The sequence below is a fragment of the Sander lucioperca genome, chromosome 10, assembly GCF_008315115.2.
Source record: "Sander lucioperca isolate FBNREF2018 chromosome 10, SLUC_FBN_1.2, whole genome shotgun sequence".
NCBI lineage: Eukaryota > Metazoa > Chordata > Actinopteri > Perciformes > Percidae > Sander > Sander lucioperca.
The window spans coordinates 31,078,045-31,105,779 of NC_050182.1; the positions used below are offsets into that span (position 1 = coordinate 31,078,045).

The window sequence follows — 27,735 nt, forward strand, 5'->3', positions numbered from 1 at the left end:
CAGTCACTGCAGCATTTTGGGGCAACAGATGATACTAACCTCTGTGTCTGTATGTATCATGATTTTGTCCAGCTATAAATACAGTATATCACTGAAATGTGTGTGATTGTAACCCCGCAGTAGAGAGTTTCTCTCACATCCCTGTGCGTCCTGAGTCAATGCTCTCATGAGAGTGACATGCTAACTGATTTATAACGGTCTGAAAATGCCTCCACACAACTGCAGCACTGCCCTGTTTCAATCAATTAAGTGTTATTGCTACTAGCTCTTAAATGGATTAGTGTTTGTACCTGCATGTCGTCGCCTCGGAAGACATTCCCTGAGAGGTCCAGATGGACCAGGCTGCTGGAGATGGACGGGTTGGCACTCAGTGACTGACAAAGGCTGTTCACCCCTACAACACACACACACACACACACACACAGTCAGCATTATCACAACCCTCAAATCTCCACTTGATGTTTTGACAGCATATTGAAGGAAATAGCAGAGGAAATGAGGAGTGGGTGAAGACAGGAAAGAAAGGGATCAGAATGTAGAGTGAATGCATAGAAAGTCACGGTTGTGTAAATGTAATGCTACATCGGTGACACACTATGTTATGGACGAGGCATTCTTATTTTTATTATGCCACAAGAAAATATCTAAAAATAAAGTGAAATCGAAAGATAAAGCTCATGAAGTACTGCTCTAGTTCATATGATTCGAGAGACAGAAAATGTGTGTGCGTGTATGTCTTTGGATGCATGGATTTCTACTGCAGTGTGTGCATGATATCGACATTTTCTGCGTACAACCAGTGACTTGTGTCACGTCTATCACATGGCTGATCACGCTGAACTAGCAGTAAATCAAGGTGTGACTGTCAAGTAAATGACTTGACAGAGCTAGACAGCTGAGAAGAGATGAAAAAGGAGGAGTGATAAGGAAAAATGAGAGAAATACACAGAAATAATACAGAAGATTTACAGTGACAACATTTATATTCAAGATGTTTGCAATGGGTGCAAATGTTTCAACATATTTAAGTTACATTCAACTGGAATTAAAATACAAAAGATGAAATGATGGATCTGCTTTAGCTTCATCAAACAAGATCAGTGATAGAAAAGATAAAAATGCCCTCAATCCTCTACATTTACTCTGAGCATTGGGGGCTTGTGGGCTTCAGATTATGGATTGGGCCTTAGGCTAGACGAGCAGGGCTCAGTTTAAGCAGCGCAGCCCTCTCACTAACCCTACACTGTGAAATATGATAGCTCTTTATTGATTGCCTGAGAGCAGAGCATGTTTACCAAGGGTCCCTAAAGACAGAGCCTGGTGCGTTTACTTTGGGTGAGAACCAAGTAGACATTTCACCTCCAAGTGATTGTTGACAGCGGCTACATTTAATCTAGAAATTATGACAAGAACAGCTACAAATCCCCAGCAGTTTTTTTGAAAAAAAGCATTCATAGCATTTCATTAAAGGCCATTACCGCGGAAGGATTTTTCCATTGTGCCAAGATGTTACAGCTCTACTGACTGAAGGAAAGTGATCCAGTAAGCAGGATGTATGCAAATAAAAACATGCATACACTTTATAGATGTATAGAGCATACTCACACATTACAAATACATATTTTTCTTCCTCTCCCTCTCTTACTCACAGTGTAAATAGTGCAATAATAAGTGTCATTTGCAACACAGCAGTAGGTGTGATCAGATTAGTGGAAGATGTGGATTGCACCTGATGGGGAGCCCATAAATTTAAACTCAAACTGTAAATCCATCTGATCACAACGCAATATATGTATTATTTCTTGTATTTTAATCATTCCAACCAACTCCATTTCAAAATTACACATTTTTTCATTTATCATCCACCTGTTTTAGGAACTTTATACAAACCAGCCACATACCTTTGGGTGATAGTGAGGTTTTGGAGAAGTTTAAATGCTTGAGCCCCATATGAAGTTTGGCAAACTGAGCACCCAGGGAGGAGATACCTGCAGCCACGGAGAGGAAACAGAAAAGCAAAGCAAGACATAGAGCCAAAATGTCAAGAACAAATATGGTACAATTTTTTAGATAAAACACATTCAACATATCCTTGTGGTGAATTTTGTATAAGAACAAATAAGCCAGAGATCAGTAAACCCCAGAAATCTGTTGTATGTTTACATGCAACTGGCTGCATATTTGGTGGAAGGTATGTTTAATTAATGTGTCCTCGATAGATAGACTGATCAGCCTAGATAGAGGATAGAGGTGATGAAATATTAAACCTGTTGCACTCACTGCACTGTAACAATGGAACCTTAACTGTCAATAGTATCACACTCTATATAACTTTATATACTATGTGGTATAGTATACAATGCATGAATGTCGCACATTTAAGATTTGGCAAGTGCAATCTGAATGTTTTCAATATTTCACTTTGGTGGGAGAGTTAACTTCCATACCTGATATAGAAGAGCTGTTTAGAAAGAACAAAGTACAGCAGAGAGTATAACAGACCAGAGATGAGTACATTAGACTACATTAGAGCAGATATCCTACCTCTGTCCTCCAGTGGGTTGTTGGCAAGATTAATGGTGGTGAGTCCTGAGCTGGGGTTGTGGGCCAGGGCAGCAGCTAGCTTCTGGGCAAAATCACTGTAGAGTGTGAAAGGGCGCTCCGTTAAGTGTGTGTGACCAATGTACGTGTGCAACCTATCAAAAACCTTTGGCAAAAAAATATCCTTTTTTGCCATGGCAGAACAGCAGAGCCAAATAGAAGTGCAGTATTGCATTTTAATAAAGTTATGGGACTTGTAATAGACTTTTTTTTAACGTGCAAACATTCATGCAAAAGGGTCAAAGCTCTAAAAAACTTGGATCCAACATTTCTCCACACCCAGAGTTTGTAACACAGGATTTCTGCTAAAACGTGTAGTCTCCTTTGATTACACTTGAGTAATTTTCACACACTTGACAAAGCTCTGTCAGTAGTACTCTTTATTAATTAACTCATAATGAAGTAACATGTAAAATTGGTGGGGTGCCCCTTTAATAGATTGCATAATCTTACGTTTTGAGTCCTGCGTTGTCCAGAACCAACTCTTCCAGTCGACTTGAGCGAGACACTACCCGAAGGATCTGCTCACACACATCTGCAGACTGAAGACACACACGTACATGTACACAACACATTGCAGTGAGTATAATTTAAACAAGACCGAAAAAACATCTGTAAATGTACATGTGTTAGTGCTCGATAAAACAGTAATAGTAAGTAAGTGATATGAAAAGTGAGAAATATAATGTTACATATTATGAATCTCATGCTCACAGCAGTACAGTAGATCTTAGCTCACTGATCCGATAATCAAAAACATAAAAAATATACTAATTAACTGATCCAGCTCCGAGGCTTAAAATTCACTTTTATCTAACAGCAAAGCTTGAATTGAAACATTACAAACGTTATAAGAATAACAGAAATCTTTGGGGCACATGATTCCAGCAAGTGTTCTTGTGCAAAATGCTGCAGAGCTACTCTGGAAAGTTGTTCATTTATGCTGTTTAAAGCTGCGCTGCAGAACGTCAAAAAACAAAAGAAAAAACAAAACAAAACCAGCATACTAGTAAATTCTGTCTCTTCTGCTTAAAAACCATTAATGCGTAACAAGTAGAGACTGGGGACAGCCGACTTTAGACACTTTAGAGGAGGAAACGTTTTCTCGCTTCTGTGGTCTTCCATTGCAGGATAGAGAGTGGGGGGAGCAAAGGCACTCATATATAAACGTAATTAAAAATTCAACAGTTGGATGTCTGTGCCCTACCTAGATGTTCACTGAACCAGTTCACTGTGTGCTGCGTCATACTCAAACATGTAGACAAACACAAATCCTGTTTGTCTTACTGCAGTAATTCAAATTTTTCTACACTTATTATCTGCATTGATTCATAACACAAACATTTTCCATCATAAAAACACAACTTTACTGGGCCATTGTTTGGTTGTTATTCATGGTAATTGACATTCATGCTATAAGGCCTGCTTTTCTCAGCCAGCAGCCAGTGTGGCCAAAACACTGGTGACTTTGTCCCACACTGTTATCTACAGTGAGGGGGAGAGAACAAGGGGAGGGAAGGAGAGAGGGGTAATGGAGAGACAACGACACTGTTGTTCACATGTTTACTCTGTGAAACTGTGAGTATTACAGAAGAGGAATAAGAATGATAGAGGGCAGCGAAGGGATGACACAATACAGAAAAAGGAGATATGAGGGTAGTGAGGGATGAAATGGAGAAAAGGAGGGGGAGAGAGGAGACGGTCATAGCATACTGTAGCAGAGAGAGAGGGAGCATACAAAGGAGCCTGTATTTTCACAATAAAACTGTTGGGGACAGCACAGTGACACTGTCAGCATGTGCACTGCACCATTTACCATCTATTAAATAAGAGCCTTGTCATGCTGTGCTGCTCTGACCCTATGTTCTGCTCAAATACATCACACACAGTCACACATGTGCACGCAAACACACACTGTGTGATCATGAAGTAATCAGGAGGGCAAGTCGTCTTATCACTGCTGTCCTCTCCTCTTCTCCTCCTTTCTCATTTTTGGCTCAGCATCTTGATTAGACAACAAGACAAACAGCCTGATTGAAATAAGGATGAGCAGCATAATCCCTCGCTGTGATAGCCGGCTGTGTGTGTGTGTGTGTGTGTGTGTGTGTGTGTGTGTGTGTGTGTGTGTGTGTGTGTGTGTGTGTGTGTGTGTGTGTGTGTGTGTGTGTGTGTGTGTGTGTGTGTGTTGTATTATCCAGCCCACTGCACTGAGAAATTCCTTATCTGTTTGATTGAGAGGCATGTGTGTTTAATGTATCTCCCTCCCTCTCACTTTTTTCTTTTTCTTCCTGTTTTATGATCCACAGACATTTCTTTCAGATACTCCTAATGCAACTGTACACAGTCGCACAGATACAATTGTTCAGGCTCAGTGTTGCCCTTGAGTTGAACTTTCACATGCCAATAGATTTGGCAGGAACATCAACTGACCTTCTGGTAGAACGTAAAGGCTTCATTCTTTAAATCTGATCTCTTTCCTGATACCTTCTGACTCATTTCCTTATTTATCTGGCATCTCACCCATTCACTCTGTCCACTGACCTCTCCACTGGCTTTTATGTTTCTGCCCTGTTTGCTGTCATCACTCTCTCTTCCCTTCTTACATATCGTTCTACTCTAAGTTGTTACTGTTTCCATTGGCTCAGGCTCAAAAATAACTCAAAGTCACAATCCAAAGCACATCCTTTCACCCCTTGATTCTCCATTATCACTGTATAAACATTCACACAGATAAAACAATGGGAGAATAAGACAGTTTCCTAAAAAAAACACCCAAAGGAGTTTCTGCTGCATTAAACAGTGACCAAATACGCACACAAAATCTGCATCACAGTCCAAAACGCAAGAAGTGGTATCTATTGCAAACATCGCCAAAAGAACATTGGAATAAACATGCACTGAAACCTTCCCAACACAGAAGCATTAGGGTCCATTATAATACACACTAATCTGGGATAGAAAGGACACACGTTGGTGCACATGTGCCCGTGTGAGTATTTGAGCCTAAATACGCACATGGCAAAGTGAGGTGCAGGATTTAAAAATTCAATACAAAAGGAATTGTCTGTGACGGAGGCGTGAGATAATTGTTTGGACTGAGGAAGCTGCGTGTGGTAATTGGTGAGACTGAGCGAAGCCTTGGGACGGAGAGTTTGTAATGGAGCGCTGCAGGGGGGCAACAGCCTGAGACATTGAGCCCCTTTGTCTCGTTAGGATTATGAGTCTTATCACACAAGAACATTGGACTGATCCTCAGTCAACAGACAGGAGGCGAAGATGGAGGAAACAAAGGGGGAAAAATTCTGTACAGGCAGATATAGATAAATAGTTAGGCAAAGGTAGAGTGAGAGACATGTAGTGTAGTAATTGCACACCACAGAGTGGATATATACGTTTCTTTATATAGGAAGAGACAGACATAACAGGGATATGAGGATGATAAGCATTAATATTAGGCAAATTTTCGACCAACTTGTAACAGGATCCATCAGCCAACTAACTTTCACTAAAACTAGATTTAGAAATGTTGACCTTTAATTACATGCCACTTTTAAACGGCCATAACGCAGTAATTAAATTCAAACTTCTGCTTTTCATTGGAGTTGGGAGTACAGTATGCCAATTATCCTGTTATGCAGTAACCCTCTCATTCAACTATCAAAACTATCTTTAGACATGCTAGCAATGTGGCTCTATGGATGGCAATGTCAGCCTGTTGGTTGGTCAATCTGTAAGTCTATCCCAATCCGCTTTGGTCCAGGCTCAAAACTTTTATTTGTCTAGTACTTTGGTTCAATAAGTACCAGCAGAACTAATTACATTCCTATTATCCTCAGCTGTACTTTCTGTTTAGTGATAATTACAAAATGTTAGCATGCAAACATGCTGAACTAAGACGATGAACATGGTTGGCACTGGGCAATATACTTTACAGTACCTGCTAAACATGAGCATTTTAGCATTATCATTGCGAGCTTGTTAGCATGACGATGTTAGCATTTAGCTCAAAGTACCGCTGTGTCTAAGTACAGCCTCACAGAGCTGCTAGCATGTCTGTAGCCTCTTTGTCTTGTTTACACAGTGATTCCCTACATTTTGGACAAATCAGCTGGTGTCTGTGATAGCCTATCAATTGAGATATGTATTTGACAGATGGACGGACAGAGACCCACAGGCCTCATCCTCATAGGCAGCGCCAGGGAAGGGCTAGGGGGTGCTGTAGCTACCTCTAGGATTGCCATAGCACCCCCATAGCACCCCCAATAAACTGCTGTGGTTGATTTATAAATAAATAAAAAATCGTTAATGTGTAAATAGTATAATTTATATTTGAAAAATGAATAAATACATTAATAAAACAAACCGATTATTTTTAGGCTAAAAAACACAGGTGATCGTATTCGGCCAAAGGGTGCAGCACACATTGAACTTTTTACCTTACTTCCGCAGTAACGTATTCACACAGAAGAAGAAGAGCTCAATATTTGGAGCTGTTAGGATTAGAGAAGTGAGTCTAGCAATGGATAGTTTTTTACTCCCTAAACGTCAAGGTGTGGAGACTTTATCAAAATCTGTAAATGAGACTGAGATATGGTGAACATCGTCACCAACCGGGACGAAGAAAAGCGGCCGGAGGAAGGTGATCTGACCACGGCTGTGATTGCTGCTGAGGATGCTTAACGTCACCCTGCTGTACATGACATTAGACCAGGGGAATTCCACAGCCAGGCCACAGTGGGTGAGTCAGCTGATAGGGGTCCATGCAAGAACTTTACTCTTATCTCTGTCTCGTAGAAGAGCATTACAGTGAACATGTGTTTTACAGAAATGTGAATAAATGGATCACCGAATCTAAAGTTATACAGCGCACTGGACATTGGTTTATTTTTAGCCCAGAAAAAATGTTCGCCGTCAGTGGCTTATTTAGATATATTTAGTCACTACAGATATGACTACATTATTTTGACCATACGTGCAAGTGTGAAAACTGTGTGAGGATACATGCACGTGTGTGTTTATGTGTGTGCTTGGCTATGGGTGGTGCATTTGGTCTGCTACATTAATCTTCTGAGCCACTGTATGAGAGCTGCAGTAATGATTGCTTGAACCCGGCTTGTTGGCTGGTATTTGAAATATGTTTGGTGGGCTAATCAGAGTTCTATGGTGCTGGTGTATCGGCAACTTTAAATCAATCTCTCTCGTTCGCTCGCTTAGTAAACAGCGGCGGAGGTGGGTGGGCATCTGCGCGCATTGTGTGTAACGTTAGCCTATTTGTGTCAAGGGAAACTCAAAATTTCAGAGCACCCTCACTGAAACGTCCAGCAACCCCAAAGCACCAGCAAAAGAACATCTCTGGCGCCGCCACTGCTCATCCTAATTTTTATAGCAGGGGGGGAAAAAACAAACAAATACAGTAATAGACAGAGCAGAAACCCCCAGTGCAGTAGTAGTGCAATAAGGAAGTGAGAAGTAGGACCTATACAAATAGGAATAGAGAACAAGCTGACAGGCAGGTACACAGGGAGACTACTTAACACTGAGATGGGATTATATCTGCATTATTTTGCAATTTTTTGGCAACACATTAACACTGTGATAATGTTTATTCAACATAGCGATACACAAACCAAGCTTGATGATTAGTGAGCAAATTATGTGGATTTTGAGAAAAAGGGGTACTAACCAGTTTATAGTCCTTGCTGGAGAGCTTGGTGAACCACTGGTTAAACTCCAGGACTGCTATTATAGCCACCAGATCCCTGAGGAGGAGCAGACAGGGAGGAAAGAAAAGGTCATAGCTCCTACTATATATTGTTCTTCATCAGTACCACCTTAATTTAGTGGTGACTTCAGCAAATTTCTGAAATGAAAAATAAATCATGTCACACCTGCAATACCTCTTAACTTTTATTCCAACAAATGTTTTTAGCCACATGGCCACATTTGTTCCACTTTGCCAAGGTTATATTTTATACTATTACTTTTGTGTGCCAACACTCACCTGTTCTCCAGATGGCTGAAGTCCTGCAGGTTGAGTTCTCTGGTGTCTTGTGTCAAATAGATGGTGTCTACATCCTGGAAAGTAAACAATTAACCAAATTGAGTGTTAAACTGTCAACAAAAATGTTAAATATTTTCATGTTATCATGTCATGTTATGAAAAAAACATCTGTTCTTGCTTGTTTCTATATCTATCTAAATGACTCATCAAATGCACAGAGCAGATGAAACGTTTATAGTAAACTAAGAGTTATTTGGATTATTGGATGATATTTTAGACAAGAAAGAGCAAAAGCAATAAAAAAAAGAAATATAAAGACACAAGTGAAACTGGTACAATATTCATACACTGTTGTGGCTATCCTATGTATCAAATTGCTTTATGCTGTTCTATTTCGTTTCTACTGACCGCCAGAGGCGGTGCTTTCAGCACCTGGATATCCATCGCACGCATGTGCAGGTCGAGTGTTTATATCAACAAAGTCACCTGTGACCTGGGTGACGTATGCCCTGTGCTCCGGCACAAAGGGCAGGCCCACCCAGGAAGTGACCTCCTGGCAATCTTCTCGTGGAAATTCCGAGTGACTGCCGAGCTCTGGCGGTCATCCGAAACTCATAGAACCGCAGTTACATACGTAACCATCGTTTTATGTCACCCAGCCAACAGCACTGAAGCACATTTAAACCAGGATCATCACTCAATGGTGTGCCACTGCACAAAAGAATGTAAATACTACTGACCCACTGCACCTCTTCTTTGTAAGGCAGCCCCAACCAGTCACAAACACATCTGTACATCTGAGAAAACCCACCTAGAGAGAGAGAGAGAGAGAGAGAGAGAGACACACACACACAGAGAGACAGAGATAGAGACAGACAGACAGACAGAAAGAGAGAAAGAGAGAAAGAGCGCAACACAAAAATACAAATTACAGAAAACTTAGTTAAGACCAAAGGTCTGTGGGCTGCGGACTGTGCATGTAATTTGAAATTCCAATCAATTTTTTATCAGGAATGATAATTGCTTTAATCCACCCATGTAAAACTATACCATAAATTCACTGTATAACTGACTATACCAACCCCACGCACACACGTCATACATCATTTCAGGAACGGGATAAAGTAGCACACAGTAATTATGGTAGAGTTATAGATTCCTACCACAGGGTCCAGGCTCAGCAGGCTTGTTGTTCTCCCACAGAGTCTGCAGAGAGGTTAGCCTGTCTGGAGGCTCCATGCAGAGCTTCTTCATCACTTTACTGAGAAGAGAAGACAGATTAAAACATAATTTAGTCATCTCATTTCTACATTTCCCAAATATTGTAGCTGGTGAAATGTTCAAAAGCCTATAATCATTTAAAAAAAAATTCTAAAACAAGAAGCTCCAGGCTACTTTCTTACTGCCTTACCTGTTGGACAGTTTGAAAGGAGGAAGTTGCTGAGTAGCTACTGATGAGTAGTACTACAATAGTAATTCAATTCAACCCACAATTATGAATTAATGTAAAACAAAAGAATTAAAGCAATGCAGCCTTCAATCGGCTACAGCTCAAACATACAAACATCAGCCTCTCTGTCAAGTCGATGTTTTCCTGTTTACAAGATGACGTTATAAATGTTCATGGTTTTACATCTGTGATCATTTCTGCATTTATATTCATGCTTCCTGTTCTCAACAAAAAAATATGGTACCACTTCTATTAAAGGTACATGTATTCACCATTAACTAGTTGCTTATCAGCATGCATATTAGTAGCATACTGGCTTTGTATTAATCATAATAAAGTGAGGTCTTTTGACATGTATTAACCCACACAGGTTCCCTATTCTAAAGTTAACTCCTCTTTACACAGGAAATGTTGTTGGTTTTGACAATGGCTGTCATGAGATCAAATTGTGTCATTAATGTTTCCCTTGCTTCCAACTACAGTGTTACCATTTGGACTTTTTATTAAATTAAATTAAATTAAATTATTGAGGTAGTTAAGGTGGTGAAGAGGAGGCAACTTTAAAATAGAACCTGTGTGGGTTCATAAGTGTCAAACTATTAGTGAATTAGTTATGAGCAAGATCTTACTTTAGAATAGGTAACATATTTTGAGTTAGAAAGACATAATTTAGAGTTATTTGGACACTAATAACATTTGTTTTGTGTTTTGCATTGTTCATGTACAACAACCTACTTACTATCGATAAGCAGTCATTCGTAGGTTATTGAGAAAAAACTCTTAGTTAATAGCTCAGTAGTTTTAGAATATGGTCATGCAGAATAAGGTATTAATACAGTAGGCCTAAGTGCTTTGAAATGACTAATAAAGAGCCAATATCCTAATAATATGCATGCTAAGAAGCAACTAGTTGATGGTGAATATCTGTGTACTTTAATATAGTAAGTATAGTGTAAGCTTTGCCGAAAACCTTTTTTGGACATTAAATACAGTATAGGCTACTGTAGCTGTGACTCAACGACAGCAACTTCTAAAGATCAAGCCAAAGTGCGTGTCTGGTTAAACTCTGGGTGCTGGAAACATTTTCACGTATTCTTTTAAAGACTAATAAATACATAGTCTACAGTATAACATGCAAAATCGAAATGCATATGCACACATAAAACGCAGCAGGAATTGATAATAGAAAATACTGTGAGATGAATTAACTACATCTTTGTTAGGATTGATTCAAATCTCTTAACCCAACTTGTACATTTAAAAGAATCCACACAAAAAAACACATAAATTGTTATGTTGCCCACAATCACAAACACGTAGAGGTGGAACTCACCTAGGTGGTAGACCGGGACATATCCTCAGCAGACAGTTTCCTATGTGAGCAACCACATCATTGACCTCCTCTGTAGAGAGCAGCTTCAGAGAGAAGGAGCCACGCTCGTACTCTATGAACAGCTAAAAGGACACATCGTTATTTAGTGATGAACAGCATGCATGGCTTCACTTAATCCTGCTTCAACCACAGTTATACTTATTTAGATGAAGAAAAGAGAGTTAGTCAGCAGTCATTCTTTACTCTATTCCATCCACTGAGTCAGTCTGGTTTTGAAAAATAAAATCTACCGTATAAGAATAGTTTATTGGCAGTGAATGGATTCAAGATTAAAGCTTTATGTGTCTATATTTGTAAGTTTTTATCTGACTCCATTGTGTTCCATTTCATATTCCACTTTCTGCCCGTCTACTCCACTGAATCTACCCAGCAATAATATAATTTACAAGAATGAAACCAACACATCCATCTACTGTATCTCCTCAACCACATCTGCGTCCACATCTTTGTCTTAAGTAAAAGTAAAGATTTAATGAGATTTACCAAGACTGGCTAACCACTTCAGCGCTCACTGCAATTATGCAAATGCTGATGTAAAGCGATACATGCCTCCTCTATAGGCCAAAATTAACATAATCCTTGCTGATACTTATTAAACATGGGAGACCATCCGTCAAGATATTCTAAATATTAGGGCTGACATCTCTGGAGATGAGTAGTAGAGAGGTTCAGCTGCAGGAACAGTGTGGTTAGTGACGGATTATCATATTTTGTAGGTAGATCCTGCTGACTGACAGCTGGGCAGTATTGGTCAAAAAGCCAAATAAAAGCTCTTCCCAGATGGGAAACATCATGTGGCTGTTGGTAAAGTACATTTTAAAGCAATAGTTAGATTAGACATTTTGAAAAAATACAATGATCTTTCTTGCTGAGAGATAAGTGAGAAGATTGATACCACTCCCACTCCCATATGTCCCAAGTAGGGAGCTGGAGTTAGCTGGTGGTTAGCTTAGCATAAATACTGGGAATAGGGGGGGGAAACAGCTAACCTGGATCTGTCCACAGCTAACAAATATGCCAACCAACACATGTAAAGTTATTAACAAAAGCATTATCTCTTTAATCTGCACACTTACAAAAATGTCAAGATGATAATTTGTGGTTTTAGACAGCTGCTAAATGCTAAGCTACGCTAGTTTCATCCTGGCTCTACATACTTAATGCAGAGACATGAGTGGTATAGGTTTTTGTCTAACCCTCGGAAAGCGAGTACGTGTAGTCTCCAAAATGTGGAACTATTCCTTTAATATTTTGTGCACTCAGAGTGAGCTGGACACTTTTCTGGTGATAGGTACTGTACCTGTGTAGGCTTGTTACAAGCAATCCCCTGGATCTCCAGATAATTAAAGGAGTGTTCCACCTAAAAAAAAAAAAGAGCAGGTGAATATCCATAAAAATACTTCTAGTGTGTCAGATATAGGCAGACAACTATATTCAAGGACCCATGCTGCGCTACTGTTTATTATAGGACATAAACTATGTTACCACATGCTTTCTAAACTACTTTGAAAAATTGGCTGACAATATTGAGAAAGGTACATTTTAAGACAAATCATGATGATAGTCTACTAAACATTATTAAAAATTAATTATCAGAGAAAGGAAAGCTGTGGTTATATTCAAGTGTGCATGTGGGTGCAAGTATTTTAATGAATGAATGTGCCAGTGTGGCATCCATGTTCTTGTGTGAGACCATACCGTATGTATACTGTATATCATTTCTGTATCTGTGAGAGCAATTGTGCTTAATAATAACAACAACAGTCTACAGTAATGTAGTGACTCTCTGTCTGAGGAATGTTACTATAATTAATAGGTAGGGATGCAGTCATTTCTTTTTTCTTCATACTTCACTCACTCACACATTTACATGGTTTTTCTGGGCAGCATTAGACTCATTTGTAGGTTCAAATGAAAACTTTTGATGAAGAAATTGGGGGACGAGATACAGTTCACTGTTCATTTGTCGTGCTCATTTGCAAGGGTATATTTTTTATTTTAAGCGTTTACACACTTCCTCAGTTGTATGAGTTGAGAAGGAGTTGATTTCAGCTTTGATAGAAAATGGAAAGTGAATTGAAGAAGGCCTCCTCCTCATTTCTCTATTCACATCCAAAAGACAGGCTTTTCAAAACAAGTCTTACATCCACATTTTCTATTTCTGTTTCAAGAGAACATTTTAGGATAAAGAAAACAAAGAAAAGGCAGCAGTCTGCCTTTCCATACCTAAAAAGGACAGGAAAGATTCTCCTTTAATGTGAGAGGGGGGAACCTGTGAATACAAATGGCTACTACTGTGTATGGAGCACACAGTTTTCCTGCACTCCCTCTCTCAAACACAGACATACATACAGTACAATGCCTGAGGGCAGGCCAGGGAGCGAGGCCAGACTATTCCAGGTGGGCTCTGTGTTCCTGAGGCTTGGCTCAGAGATGAGAGAGGGAGAGGATAAGCAGACTGTCTGTCTACTGTCTGACTACAGTATGCAGTGTGTGTTTATTTCAGTGCCGCCTGTGGGTTACTCACTCATGTTCAGTGTACAATCCCAAAAATCACTCCTCATGTAAACATGCACACATATATGCCATCATTTCCATTTCATATTTTGATTGTGTGGACTGATTATTTAAAAGTAAATGAGTCTAATAGACAATAACACAGTGGAGAAGAAACTCAAAGCTCAGTCAGATAAAACAGAAAAAAACAGACAGAATGAGCTATTAGCGAGGACAGAGGCACATGACAACAGTGGAACTAGGTACGATTTTGTATTGTGGTTGTTAAAGGACAATTCCAGCTCGAAATGATGTGTACCCACTCAGTCGCTCTCTGGGACATGTTTTCATGCTAATCAAATGTGTTTGTAGCTTGAAAGAAGCTAGCGTGGACCGCTGATTAGCTTACAACGCTAGTATTCAGGGCACAGGGAAAGTAAAAACAAATCGCTATTTTGTACCACTAAAAAGGCTCAAAATATCACCAAACTTCAACGGTAACATAATGAGGGTCCCTAAATGTTAACCGAAGCATTGAGAACATTATAAGTGTACGGACAGTTTAGTATTACACACTCACCCATCTATTTAATGTGCAACCACCTAGGTCCACCTGGTACAGTACTACAGTACTGGTACAAGTAGTACAGCTGTATATATTGTGTTGATTTGCAAAATATTTGCTGGACGTTACAATATGCAGTAAACAGTGTCCAAACCTAACTTGAACAGGGTCAATCAGTTCATTTCATACAGACAGTAAATGGCACAGCATACTGAATTGAGTGCCAGCCAATTATAAGTGAGTGTGCTGATAAATATGAGCTCTAGTCAATGGCAATACCTCATGCTGGGAAGTGTAGGGAGGAACCAAATGCCAGAGTGACTGCATTGTTCACTCATTCGTTTACTGGCCGTCTGTCACTTTTACCACTCTCCTCCAAATTTTGTTTTTGCTGTATTTTCAAGGAGAAACTCAACTTTTAATGTGTTCATGCAGAGCATGGTTTTATGACACGACTTAATGTCAGACAGCTACATGGTTATGTTAACGTCAGGTTTCTATAAGATAGTTTGTATTATGTTATGTCTGGGTATCTAAAAAATTAAGGATGCATACTTAGTGTGATCTTTTGTTTCATAAACTCCAGTACTTCTGAGCAAAGAGAAATAAAGAAAGTGTACAGGTGCGTGAAATAAACAGCAACAAGAGGCTACAGAAAAAAAAGGCCAAAGGGAGGGAGCGATGAATGAAAGTGTGTTTGTGTGTGAGAGAGCATGTTTGGGAGGAGACACTGACAGACTGTAAGGCCCTGCAGCTTCTCAAGAGGAGCCAAACCATCAATCGGAGGCATACACAAAAGAAAAACCCACTGAGAAGTACCTGAGAGACCTAGAGGGATTTCAACTACTACTGAGAGAAGAAATATACCCAATGAAGTGTTTAACTGGGGGTCTACTGCTACTGCAAAACATTTACTTTAATATTAAGGCCTTGGGCTCAGAAGAGCATTATCCCCTCCTACTGATTGTTCTCTTGTGTGTTTAAGGTGCATCTCTGGGATTCCAGATAAAGATGCATGTTAAATATGATAAATCAAACACAGCGCCTACAATACATTCAGATGGCCAGCATACATCAACACCCAACACTGTCTCAGCTTTGATTCAACAAAAACATATTTTAGCAGAAAAGATAATCTATGGGGGATATAAACAGTCAATAGCGCATGTGTTGGAACGGTGAGCAGAGGCTTATCTTCATTTGCAGTTGACTCATCTCCATTGTAATATAGATTTCACATCAACAAAATCAATACAAAGAGAAACACTGTAACAGTCAACTTTTTTATAGATGTTGCTGGCAAGATTCATCTTTCAAAAATGACAGTATGCAGTAAGAGAACCCATGCAGCACTTGCAATACTGTTAGCATTGTAAAAAAAAAACTAAATAAAAAATATCGTATATATATCGTATATATAGATCGAGTCATATAGAGTTTTAATAAAGTGGGCAGTAACCATACAATTTAACAATTTTTGAGAATGTTAATATTAAACTTGGGTTAGAGAAATAAGCCCTACGTAAAACGACACCGACGGGTCTCGCATCATCCAATGGACTGTTGCCGGCAGGTGAGGAGCACCAGGGCGCTGGTAGCATGGAGGGGCGCTGTTCATCTGCATGTATGCCTACTGCCTGCGCTGCAGTGAAATAGCCGGAGGTTTAAAAGTTTCCATATAATCAGAGCACTCACATAAGAACATAGCAGAGTCTACATATTTTTAGGAACTTCATTAAAACACAAAAAACAAGCAGACAGGAAACCGAACAGCACCGCACCTACACATGCACCCCCTGGCACACACACAACAAACAGCGCTACCCATCTAAGAATAGAAACTAATAATAGTTCATGTTGATGCATAACGAATAATGTTGGATTACTATTCCTTATTGAATGGCTGAATTTTGGGGTATTGCATTATGTAATTATGTACTTAAAGTCAACAGCAGCGAAGCATTTGAATATCGATTTGGACGTTGATTACCATGGCAACGATCGAAGCATTCAGGTCAGCCCTAAAAAACATTGAGAGATTTATTGGCAAAGTCAATTTATTATTCCATTATCGAAAACAGATTCATCTCTTAAAACATGAATCAAGCAAAAATGGTAAACTGGTTCCAGCTTCTCATATGACAGGATTACTGCTTTTGCTTTTTTTTTTACATCTTTGTAAATTAAAGATCTTTCAGTTTGGGGAATTTTTGGATGCAGAAAAGCTATTTCAATCATCGTTTTTGGTTCTGGGAATTTGTGATGGGCATTTTCACTACTAAAAAATACCTGGAGATTAATTGATAATGAAAACAATCCTTAGTTGCAGAGAATTCCTTGAGAAAAAAACTAACATTGATTATTTTTAAGATAAAATCGATTAGATTAAATAGGATTTAAGACATTGTAGGTTATCCCTGATGACCTTTGGCACAATGGTGAGTGGAGGAAGAAAACCAGATAGATAAAGGGAGAGACAGGGATGAAGAAAGAAGGAAGTAATCCGGATTGTTGGAAAAGAAGGAGAGGATGAGAGTGAGAAAGCTGAACAAATGGCTTAAAGGAAAGAAGGAGAGGAGAGCATGATGTGACGTGTGATCTGTGGTTGTAATCTGGCTAAGCAGAGACAGAGGAGAAGGGGATAGAGGTTTTCTGAAAGCCAACAGAGGATGGATTCTGCTTCCGGTGTGGAAAAACAAGTCCAAGACAAGACAGACAGGCCTACTTCATGCTTCATCACCTATGTCTAAAATAATACACCTTACAAGAGTCTCGTGCTTCCACAAAATCAAATTCATAAGATGCACCCTCAGAAAGTTCCAGAACTTCTCTGGAAAGTTGCAGCAAGATGTCATGTCTTGATTAAAACATGAGTTAAATACAACAACAAGAGTAGCATCTAAAGTAGGGAAGAGAAAGTACAACGGAGAGGTGTAGAGGTATAGAAAAGAAAACCAAGAAAAAGACAAGAGTGGAAACAAAGAGACAAAGACAGACAGAGACATACAGTAGAAGCGAGGAGGGTTTTGAGGGGGGTCAGTTCTTCATAAAGCAGGTGTCTAATCCCTCCAGGTCAGAATAGAGCACCCAGATAGAAAACAGATGCAGAACAGCTACATAAACAGATCCTTAACCTGCAGCTCATAACACTGGAAACATATGATGTCATATGAAACAGGGCCAGCTTGAATGCTCTTTATGGCCTCTTGTAACCCCATTAAACCAATGAATCACTTTTCAAGCAACCAATCAATCACCTAAACTGTCCCTTGAGGCATCTTATTGACTGGAAAGCGTACAGCCATTTGAAGGGCAACTGTAAAGTGTTTCCTGGACCTGGTACAAGAGATGATGTTATGTCGTTACTCAGGGAAACTACTGGGAAGTTACTTCTTTCCTACCACATGAATCGTAGGTCCAGATACTGCAGGAAAAACACTGGTTTGCAATCTGTTTCAATATACAATTTATTGTACGATTATTGGCTTTATCAATCTGTGCTTTGGCTTGTAATGTGTAGTCTGACGATGGGATGTTGTGACGTTTTTTTAACAACTGCTGCTGCTACTGAACACACCTGTTCAAGGTCAAGAGTGAACTTTGAAAATGAACTTTTAAGTCCTTAAAATGCTCAGAAAAAAAGTTGTATTTGGATATCTGCATTTGCATGGCAACTGGGCAACATCTATGCTGATGAAGATCACGCAATATGATCAAACCCTCTTATACAGCTACAAAAAAGTAGTCGAGGTGAGACCAGTCTGTCAACTGCTTTTTCAAAACACAAAAACAAACTTTGAAACTCTTAAAGCAAAGTGATTTGTAAACTAACCACTCCGATACCTACATGTACAGAGATGCCTACAAACAGGCATTTATTTATGCACAAGCTATGAGAACTTCCCCCCAGTTTTATATCCACTTATCCAAGTTCAGGAACTAGTCCAGTCCTAAACTGGGCCTGTGTTTAAATGCTAGCAGGCCAGACCCGACCAGTGGGTCACAACACAGAAGCTTATGTCTGATGTTTAATATTGGCGGTGACGATAGTAATAGTAATAGTTGAACTGGTGCTGCAGCTGCAGCAATGCTGTTTTCATGTGGCAGAGGTGACAATGATGCTGGTAAAGATGATGACAGATGTTTCATTGCTGGTGATGGTGCTAACAGTTGCCATCTGCGCTGCATTATGGCACTGCTGTTCCAAGTTAAAAAGAAACAGGCATTTCAACCAACTGTATAACTTCAATATAACCAGGCACACACAGAGCCACTACTTTAGCCTTAATCCACTCTACTCTACAGTACATACACACAAACCAACTGGGATAGCAAACGTGCTGAGTTGGGTAAATTTCTCAAAGAGGGCACAAAAATGTATATTGTTGTTGATCAGTGAAACCTTATTAAACCTAAACAATATGAGGATCAAACACATTCTGCCATGTTTTTAGTGTGACAACCATTTTTAGTAAATCTAATGGTTTTTAAAAAAGTTTTCATTTGACACTGACAGAATGAGGAGATGACAGGTCTTCAACATAACTGTGGCGTGTGTTGGGGTTGCAGTACGTTTTCTGAAGTAATTTCTGACATTGTAATTTGTGATAAAAGCAAAGAAATATTTTGCAATATCTGCTAACCTAATAGATTTAAAAGTGGTATAATGGTTTTCATTGTCGTTCTTAGAAAACATGTTAAATTCCATCGTAGCGGCTGCTCTTACCTTGGTGGGAATGCGTGCAGTCAGCAGGTAGGCTCGGTGAGACGCAAGTGCCTGAGAGAGAGAGAGAGAGAGAGAGAGAGAGAGAGAGAGAGAGAGAGAGAGAGAGAGAGAGAGAGAGAGAGAGAGAGAGAGAGAGAGAATAATGAGTATGTGGCTGTAAATATACACTCTGACCAACAAGAACAAGGGAATGGCAATGAGCACAGAGAGCTCGCCTGTTGACTCATCCAGATGAAAAGGCTTTTGACTCTAAAACATCTCAGTCAGTATGGAAAGACAAAAAAATCTGAGGAGAAAGATTCTTCTCTACATGAAAACAAACATATAAACAGACAGTGACTTTACAGAAGTACCCGCTCTTAACCAGCACAACCCACTGAGATACTTATTATATGTAGCCAAGAAGCCTTCATTTTTATTGGACCACCTCCGGTCTGCTGTGTGAGGCTATTATAGGTCAGTGTGTGTTCCTTTTTTTGTTTCTGCCTGCTGAGGAAGCTGGACAGTGACTGGCAGCTATTTAGAGCACATGGTGAGGACTAAGCTTGTGAAAGAAAGAAAATGTCAGTGCTCCATACACTGAACAAGCTAAACCAATGAGTCAGTTGTAGTCTTTTATCATATTACATGGGTGCACATTGTCATAACAATGAAAAATTCTGTGGTCAAAGTTTTGGTGTACCAAAGTGGATTATCATAGGACACCATAAAAGAATTTAACAGAGGAAAGAAGGTCAACACAATGAAAAACTACAACGTCAACGTCTTATGGAAACTGATGTGATGAAGTTGAAATTGTGCAGGAACATTACCTAAGGCTTTTATATTAGCCGTAATGATACCAACTGTACAGAGTGTGCTGTCTTTACCTTCATGTGCCATCACACTGGATTTTCTTCTGTCAAATAAAATCACAACACAACCAAGGCTGACCTTTAAAACAATGAAACTGTCATCTACCTTCTTGACAAAAAACACCCTGATTGGTAAGCAAAGGCATATACAATGGGGCGCCATCATCATTGCTGAAACCTCATGACCCTCGTAACAAACATAATCTCCTTTGTCTTTCCGTTCACTCTGCACTGACAGCATGCTGGAATAAAACACCACCTTTACGGCTCCAAAGATAAGCAGTGTAGGCTTGTTGGTTTTCAATGTTACAACATAAATATGATGGGTATCGGACTCAAAGGAAGAGATGCCAGTGGATGAAAGGGAACACAAGGATAAAATGAAAATGATGTTTAGAGTAGATAAAACATGCAAAACGGGACGTGTAAGGGCAAGGAAGCAACTGAGAAACTGAAAGCAGGGAGACGTGAGGGAGCAGAAAGATCGATCAGAGGTGAGAGAAAATTGAAGAGAAGGTTTGAAAGCAGAAGAGAAAATAAAAGTAAAACAAAGGAGGGAAGGGGAGAGCACAGCAGGAAAAACAAAACCCAGACAAACAAAGACTGGCATGAGGGGCAGGGAGGGAAAGGAAGAAGAAAAAGAGGTGAAAAGAAAGAAGTCTTTAAACTGTCACAATCTTTTTGAAAGATGTGAAAAAAGAAAAAAGGTGTGTCCCAGCCCTCATGTGGCTCAGCTCCACAGGCAGGCTCTGTGTGGTTTGATATGATGGAGACAGACAGGCAGGACTGTGTGGACGAAGATAACCTCTCCTAAAGAGCACCAGTCACCACTGCTACCATCAACTCTCCCTCTCTCTTTGGCTTGGTCTCGTTTCTGTAGCAGCACCTCTTGTTTACATACTATGTGCGTGCAGATATGCCTAGTTTCATTTTAAGGTCATATTTTGATTCGTTTGGCCATCACTTATGATATCATTGTAACAGTTGATGCCATCAGAGTTATTTTGGACCAATGCTAGAGGCTGAAAGTCATATCTCAACCTCTGTTGCACAGATTTTGACCTTGATGTTTTATTGTCTCTTGCGACTCCACCAACTTTATGAAAGTGCAACAATGAGAAATTGCTGTTGTGGCCCTTTAAAAGCTGTATTATCATCATCATCTGACTTCCCATGAAGTGGGCTGTCAGTAAGCACGTTATCATAACTAGGCTCAATTGAAACTCTGTTCTAACCTTTGAAAATAAGTTCCTAAACTGTAATTATCCTTCAATTACATTTTTAACAGCATTATTATATACAGAGCAACAGCAGAACAGTGGTCAGTATAGTAAAATATGGACTTCTGCAGTCTGTATGATCTCAGAAGTGAAAAAATGCAATTTGTGGACATTTTTATTTTCCATAGAGGGAAGCCCTGGTTGTGTGTTTGTGTCTGACAGCATAACATTGTGATTTTATCAAAAGAATGCTACACATCAGTGGGTTTCTGGGAGCTGAATAGCTACAGCTGCAGTCACAAACAGTAATGACCAAGAACCTGCTGACTCTGAGTGGAGGGGAGGCACCAACTGACCCCTGAGGCTTCATCTTTTCAGTCCAGTCTAGAGAGGGTTGTAAATCATACAATACTTAGATAATCAACCAATGCATTGAAGGACACTTGTATGACTTCCTGACAAAATAAATGCAGTGCACTTTAGAACTAGTTTAAGAAGTTTTGAACATACACTGATTCATGTTGGATTTTCCTTCAGTTAGTCATCCTTCCAACCTCCTCCTGTCAATGCATGACTGCCCCACTGCACTCTACAGGCTCTCTCCATCTGTTCTTTTGAGTGGACAAAGCCATAACACCCCCCTGTTTTATGACCCCCTCCTCTCTGAAACTGCCCTCCTACCTCTCTCTCTCTCTCTGCTCTAAATGGACTTAAAGCCTTGAGCCTTCCCATCAGCCAATGATTGCACAGCAACCACCATCCCGCCTTCAGCTCCACTCAACCAACCAGATGGCAGCAGCATTGGAGCATGTCAGAGCAGAGAGAGCTCTCTCTCTCAAACTGGGGGCTCACATACAAGCACCATTCGTGTCATTGACCACACACACACACACACAAAAATGGTATTACCATTCCCAGATTATCTTTTTCTGCCAAACTGTCAACCCCACTTACCCCCCTCCAATTTGACCCAACTCATACACACATTCTGTTACTATGGCAACATCTAGTCCATACTGCACACACACACATTTGTAAATACATATACGCACACACACAGTGATAGACACTTGATCACACATGAAGGAAGCATGCTGCATTGCCAAGTCTTGCTTGAGAATGTCAATGAGTTTTCACCCCCCAAACAACATTCACGCTGGCCTAACAGTTAGGCTGAATCTCTGTAGGAACCGAAGCAACACAGAGCAGTGTTTCATCTGCAGTCATTCAGCTGTGGCAACACTCAGCCACAGGAAATCCACCCCCACCAAAAATGCTTTCATTCATCCATCATATCTTGGGGTGCATTTACACTTTAATATATCTATCTATGACACTATTTCACATCTATTTGTTTGGGTGAAAGTAGTTTATATCCACGACGTTCCACTTCCAGGATTGCTCCGTTCCCGGTGGAAATTCTGCCGTATTTCACTTTTTTTGGCCAGATGTCCGTTACCTTCCGCTTTCTTTGAGTTGGCATTTTAAACTCCGGTGGATTTATGAGGACTATGGTTAACTGCTCCTCAGATCTTTGCAGGGTAAATCCAGACAGATAGCTAAACTATCTGTCCAGTCTGAGTTTCTGTTGCACCAAAACAAGTTCCTTCCCGAGGCTATTTTGCAGCAGTACCGTGGCTCTGCCCGGTGCTTAGCGCCGCCCACGACGATTGTGATTGGTTTAAAGAAATGCCAATAAACCAGAGCACGTTTCTCTCCCATCCAGGAATGCTGTGTGGACTAGCCAGACCCTCCTCCGCAGGGCTGTGGTGGAAGGTCTGGCAAAGCGAGACTAGGGTGCGAGCAATATCTTTAAAACATAATCAAAAATACTACAAATGCCTCAAATGTTTGACCACACTGAGTTATGCTTTAATTTATCTTGCTAGAAATTTTATTTAACAATTAATAAACAAGTTCCTCAATCAGGTAAACTCCTTCTTTCTTCTTGTGTACTTGTAACCTTCTGGATTTGAAGAAATAGTTTGACATTATAAGAAATGCACTTTTTTTGCTGATATTAAAACAGAAATATTAATACGACTCATATCTGTCAAATATGAAGCTACAGTCAGGAGATGATATATATCTTGGCTTAGCATAAAGAATGGAAACAAGGGGAAACAGCTAGCATGGCTCCGTCCAAAGGTAACTCTCTAAAGCTCACTAATTATCTATACTATTATCATTTGTTTAATCAGTACAAAAACTAAACTGTAAAAATGACAAATTTGTAGTGTCATGGGGCATTATGTGCTGGACCCTTGAACAGAGCAAGGCTACCATTTATCTCCTGCTCTCAGTCTTCATGCTGAACTAAGCTAACCGTACATGGCTGTAGCTTCATAATTAAAGGACAGAAATGGGAGTGGTTTCAACCATCATCTCTTCTAATTCTTGGCAAGAAAGTGAATAAGCGCAGTTCTAAAAATGTCCACCTATTTTTTTTAAGCTGTAATATATTTGAACAACAAATATATAGCTTGAATACGTACAAAAAGGACAAGACTTGCTGGTGATTTCCTGTATTAATTAATCACTTGACCGTTTGTTGACATTTTAAAACCAAACCAAATAATTGGAAAAACAAACCAGAGATTTATTGAATAAGAACACAATCATCTGCTGCATCATCAATACAAATAGCATAGTGGGATAAAAACCAGCCACAATTACATTCATCCCCACACCGCTGCTGACACAGACTCTTTATTGCATAACTAATGTCAGCATGTCCTGCATGTGCATGCAAGTAACATTAATGAGTCATGATATGCTGGCTGCAAACAAGCGGTCGAGGCGTCACAGTAGGATGAATATTTTTAGGGCTATGCAGAAAAAGAGAGACAGAAATAGAAATAGAAATAGAAATAGAAAGAGAAAGAGAGAGAGAGAGAGAGAGAGAGAGAGAGAGAGAGAGAGAGAGAGAGAGAGAGAGATCAGCCATTGAGACAAGCAGAGTGGACACCAGAGAGACAGAGCGTGAGAGAAGAGGCGGCTGAAGGGCAAAGTGAAATGACTTAATAGATTCTAAGTGGTGTTTTGCTGATAAGGAGCCAAGATTTAAATCCAATCAGTGGGGAAGATATTTAATGAAGGGAAGTGTTTAAAAGCCGTTTCATCTCTGTTAAAACAAAAGCTGCTCGGACGATCCCATCTTAGCTTTAAATACACTGAAATCAAACAGCTCACCATAGATTCAATGCAGTGCACTTCTCTCCTCTTATCTTGCACTTCTTCACTTTTCCCTCCCACTCCTTCATCTCTTAAGGTCCTCATCCTCCTTTAACCCCATGCTCTCTTTTCTGTATTTTTAACAATGGCCTAAAAGCATACTTACATTATATGATTACAAAATGTTCCAAAAGATTAAAAAAGGGCCACAATGTCTATATGTGTTGGATAATCAAACCATCACTGGACAGAAAAATCCCTTCTGTGAAAGAAGAAAAATGTTCAGTATTTTTTTCTTCCTCTGCATTCTTGCTCTATGTCTTCCTTATCTCAAATTAGATGCCATGTGGACTGCACCATGAAGAAATGCATGCTGGACATGAGGCACAGTAATCATAGAAGATACTAACAGATTGTAAAGTGTAGCCTGAAATAGTTTTCTATAATTTCTTTCTTGTAGTGTTTCCTTCCGTACCATCTCCCTGTTTTCTTGTTCATACAGTACATATTATTATGTGTGTGTTGCATGTGCTTGTTTGTGTGGTGCGTGGGTGAATGTATTCAAAAGAGGAGGCATGTATGAATCCTGAGACAATGGAGCAGAACAAACACACAGACAAACACACACCGTCCCGCTTTTATCTTTGAAGAATTAGGGATGGTGTAACTCAGTGTAAGGGAGGAGCAAGAATCTCGAGGCTGCTGCTCAACAGGCTAACATACAGCAGCAATTACACAGGGAAGAAATACTGTACAATACCATTTTCAAGGTAGGGGTCTTCACAAGTCCATGCAGTTGATATATATTGATCATATTTTGGTTTTGCAAGAGTAAAGACTTTAAGGATGAGGACTAACTGGTTGGTTTGGCAAATGTCTGGTTAACCACCTCACCCCCATTAAGGAGAAGTGCACAGATGCTTCCCCGAGCTTTTCTATGGGATTTTTCCATTCATTCTTTATATCAATATTATTATATTGCCATTCTTTTCAACCATGGTTGCTTGTTGCTGTTCTCTCTCTATTATGCTCTGTTAAGGTCACATTTAAGATCGGGACTAATTATCCTAAGGTCTCCTTCAAATCGGGTCTCTCTCCTTTATGTAAATTAATTATTTCGTGTCGCGTTCGGGTTGGTTTTCGGTTTCTGAGTCTGTCCCCAGGTTCATTTCGAATTAGGTCCAACATTTTGAATCCATGAAGACTTCCTCTGCAAAGTAGGGTAAAAACTAGAGACTTTTCTTGAGAAGCCATTTATTTAGCTATTAAAGTTTATGTATACAGTAGTACTGTATTTAAGTAAGTCTTTTTTCCAGATATCATCAACTCCTGACAGGTTAGTTTGACATAAAAAAAAATCTTGTAATAATCCAGTTTTATTAACCTCTAGCAGTCTTTGAACTGTACCTTACACATAGCCATCAAATCTGTCAAAACATGGGGGTAACCCGGTAGGGCGTGCGCACCATGTATCAAGGCTGAGTCCTCACCGCAGCGGCCCGGGTTTGATTCCAGCCGGGGCTCTTTCCTGCATGCCATCCCCTCTCTCTCTCTCTCTCTCTCCTGTCCTTCCTGTCTCTCTCAAAGCTATCACTATCCAATAAAGCAGAAATGCCGGGGGATAAAATCTGTCAAAACATCCCAAGAACAACCCTGAGCAAAATTTTACTGTTAATCCCCTCAGCTGCAGAGGAAGCACACTCTTCTGTTTTCCTGCCATACGCCTGCAAAAGGAATTGGCTCAGAAGCCAAAGATAACCATTTATCTTGGTTGATAGAGAGGAAAACTGAAAAAAGAACCTCAATCGGGCTGACAAATCATGATGGGATCTGCTCTGAGGCCAAATGAACTTAATCTGGTTCTCTTAACTCAGGCAGAGAAATCATTTGTTTTACAATACATCGATTCTCTGCTGCCAAGACAAGATGCTGACAGTGCAGCTGAGGTCTAGTCTTGTAATGTCTGCAGACTCACACTGCGCCAAACCACCAGCACAATGTGAGTATGTTGCACTCTTTCATAGTACAGCATGGTTTAGGCATAGAACAGCTAACGAGATGTACAGTCTGGTCTCTTTCTGCACTCTCAGACAAGACAAAAATCACAATATAATTGTGTGGACCCTTCTATAAGACAGCATCACACAAACACAACAGCCATCAGACAGTGTATTGGTCTGCCTGCAGCATCCATAAATGGCAAGTAAAGACATCACCTTAGTCTCAAATGTTTATAGAACACTACAAAAATAAAAATCGCTCTTGCTCAGGCAGCAGAAATGCTTAATAATTCAAAAAAAATTCTAGGAAAGAGTCAGATAGCTAAGCTGCAAATCACTTTGCCAGGACACTTTCTTTTTTTTTAATGGATATCCCATTTTGGAGCAAACCACTCTCAGCAGTGCAAATTCTCCCCACAGTGAAAAATCAGCCAAGGAAAGAATTAAGAGAGAGACATCAATTTTCTTTTATTACTGCCCTGCTCATCATTATGTGTTTTACTGCTGAGGAGATGAGCGTGGCGGGGAACAAAGGCACCTAACAGTGGTACTTCCCGAACATATTTGATTGGCTAGTCTCATCAGACCACAGCTGCAACGAGCTGAGGCATGAATAAATGTGGTGTCTGATTATGTTATATGATATGCTTTACTTCCAATTTGTATTGCTACTCTTGCTTGTTTTGTTTGCAGTTAGAATACAAAGTGTCAGCGAACATGCACTGCACAATGTGTTGAATAATAAATGAGACATATAATGTACGTTTGATGATGGAAATTGATGGAAACACATTTAAGGCAATAAAATTCAGTCGCTGACTGTCTTCTGTTCTGAGTGAAAACAAAATGCTTTTACTGAATTAGGCAAGATCAACAACAGTAATTCAATGCATGTTACCATATCTCTGCATGCTGCAGGTGTATCAGTGCCTCACTAACAAGCTTCAGTTAGGGTGCTTTCAGATTAGGGTTATAGCCCAGGTTGGCAAGACACCCATTTAAAACTGGGTAGATATCAGGGTTTTTACAAACTGGACTCTGGTGCGAGTGATAGGGCGACAACAGTGTGAGCCTGCAGGGCGTCCTCTGAGAACCCTGTGTGTATTTAGGTTACAGAGATAAGGAATAATCACAACGGTTCATTCATTCATCAGAATGCCAGCCAGACACAATGGGGAGGTGTGTGTGTGTGTGTGTGTGTGTGTGTGTGTGTGTGTGTGTGTGTGTGTGTGTGTGTGTGTGTGTGTGTGTGTGT

At 39.9% G+C, this 27,735-nt stretch overlaps 1 protein-coding gene across 4 annotated transcripts in view; it reads right to left on the reverse strand.

The window, feature by feature from the left end:
- The window catches only part of LOC116049231 (F-actin-uncapping protein LRRC16A-like), a 78,094-nt gene that overhangs the window by 28,501 nt on the left and 21,858 nt on the right, over positions 1 to 27,735 (reverse strand). For all 4 annotated transcript variants that reach the window (XM_031298696.2, XM_036006055.1, XM_036006056.1 and 1 more), the window contains exons 3-13: positions 19,233 to 19,283; positions 12,746 to 12,805; positions 11,386 to 11,507; positions 9,766 to 9,863; positions 9,343 to 9,413; positions 8,603 to 8,676; positions 8,285 to 8,360; positions 3,055 to 3,143; positions 2,545 to 2,639; positions 1,902 to 1,988; positions 291 to 394 (exon numbers count right to left, since the gene is read on the reverse strand). In XM_031298696.2, the coding sequence (XP_031154556.1) occupies positions 291 to 394; positions 1,902 to 1,988; positions 2,545 to 2,639; positions 3,055 to 3,143; positions 8,285 to 8,360; positions 8,603 to 8,676; positions 9,343 to 9,413; positions 9,766 to 9,863; positions 11,386 to 11,507; positions 12,746 to 12,805; positions 19,233 to 19,283 (927 nt within the window). The remainder of the gene's footprint in view (positions 1 to 290; positions 395 to 1,901; positions 1,989 to 2,544; positions 2,640 to 3,054; positions 3,144 to 8,284; positions 8,361 to 8,602; positions 8,677 to 9,342; positions 9,414 to 9,765; positions 9,864 to 11,385; positions 11,508 to 12,745; positions 12,806 to 19,232; positions 19,284 to 27,735) is intronic.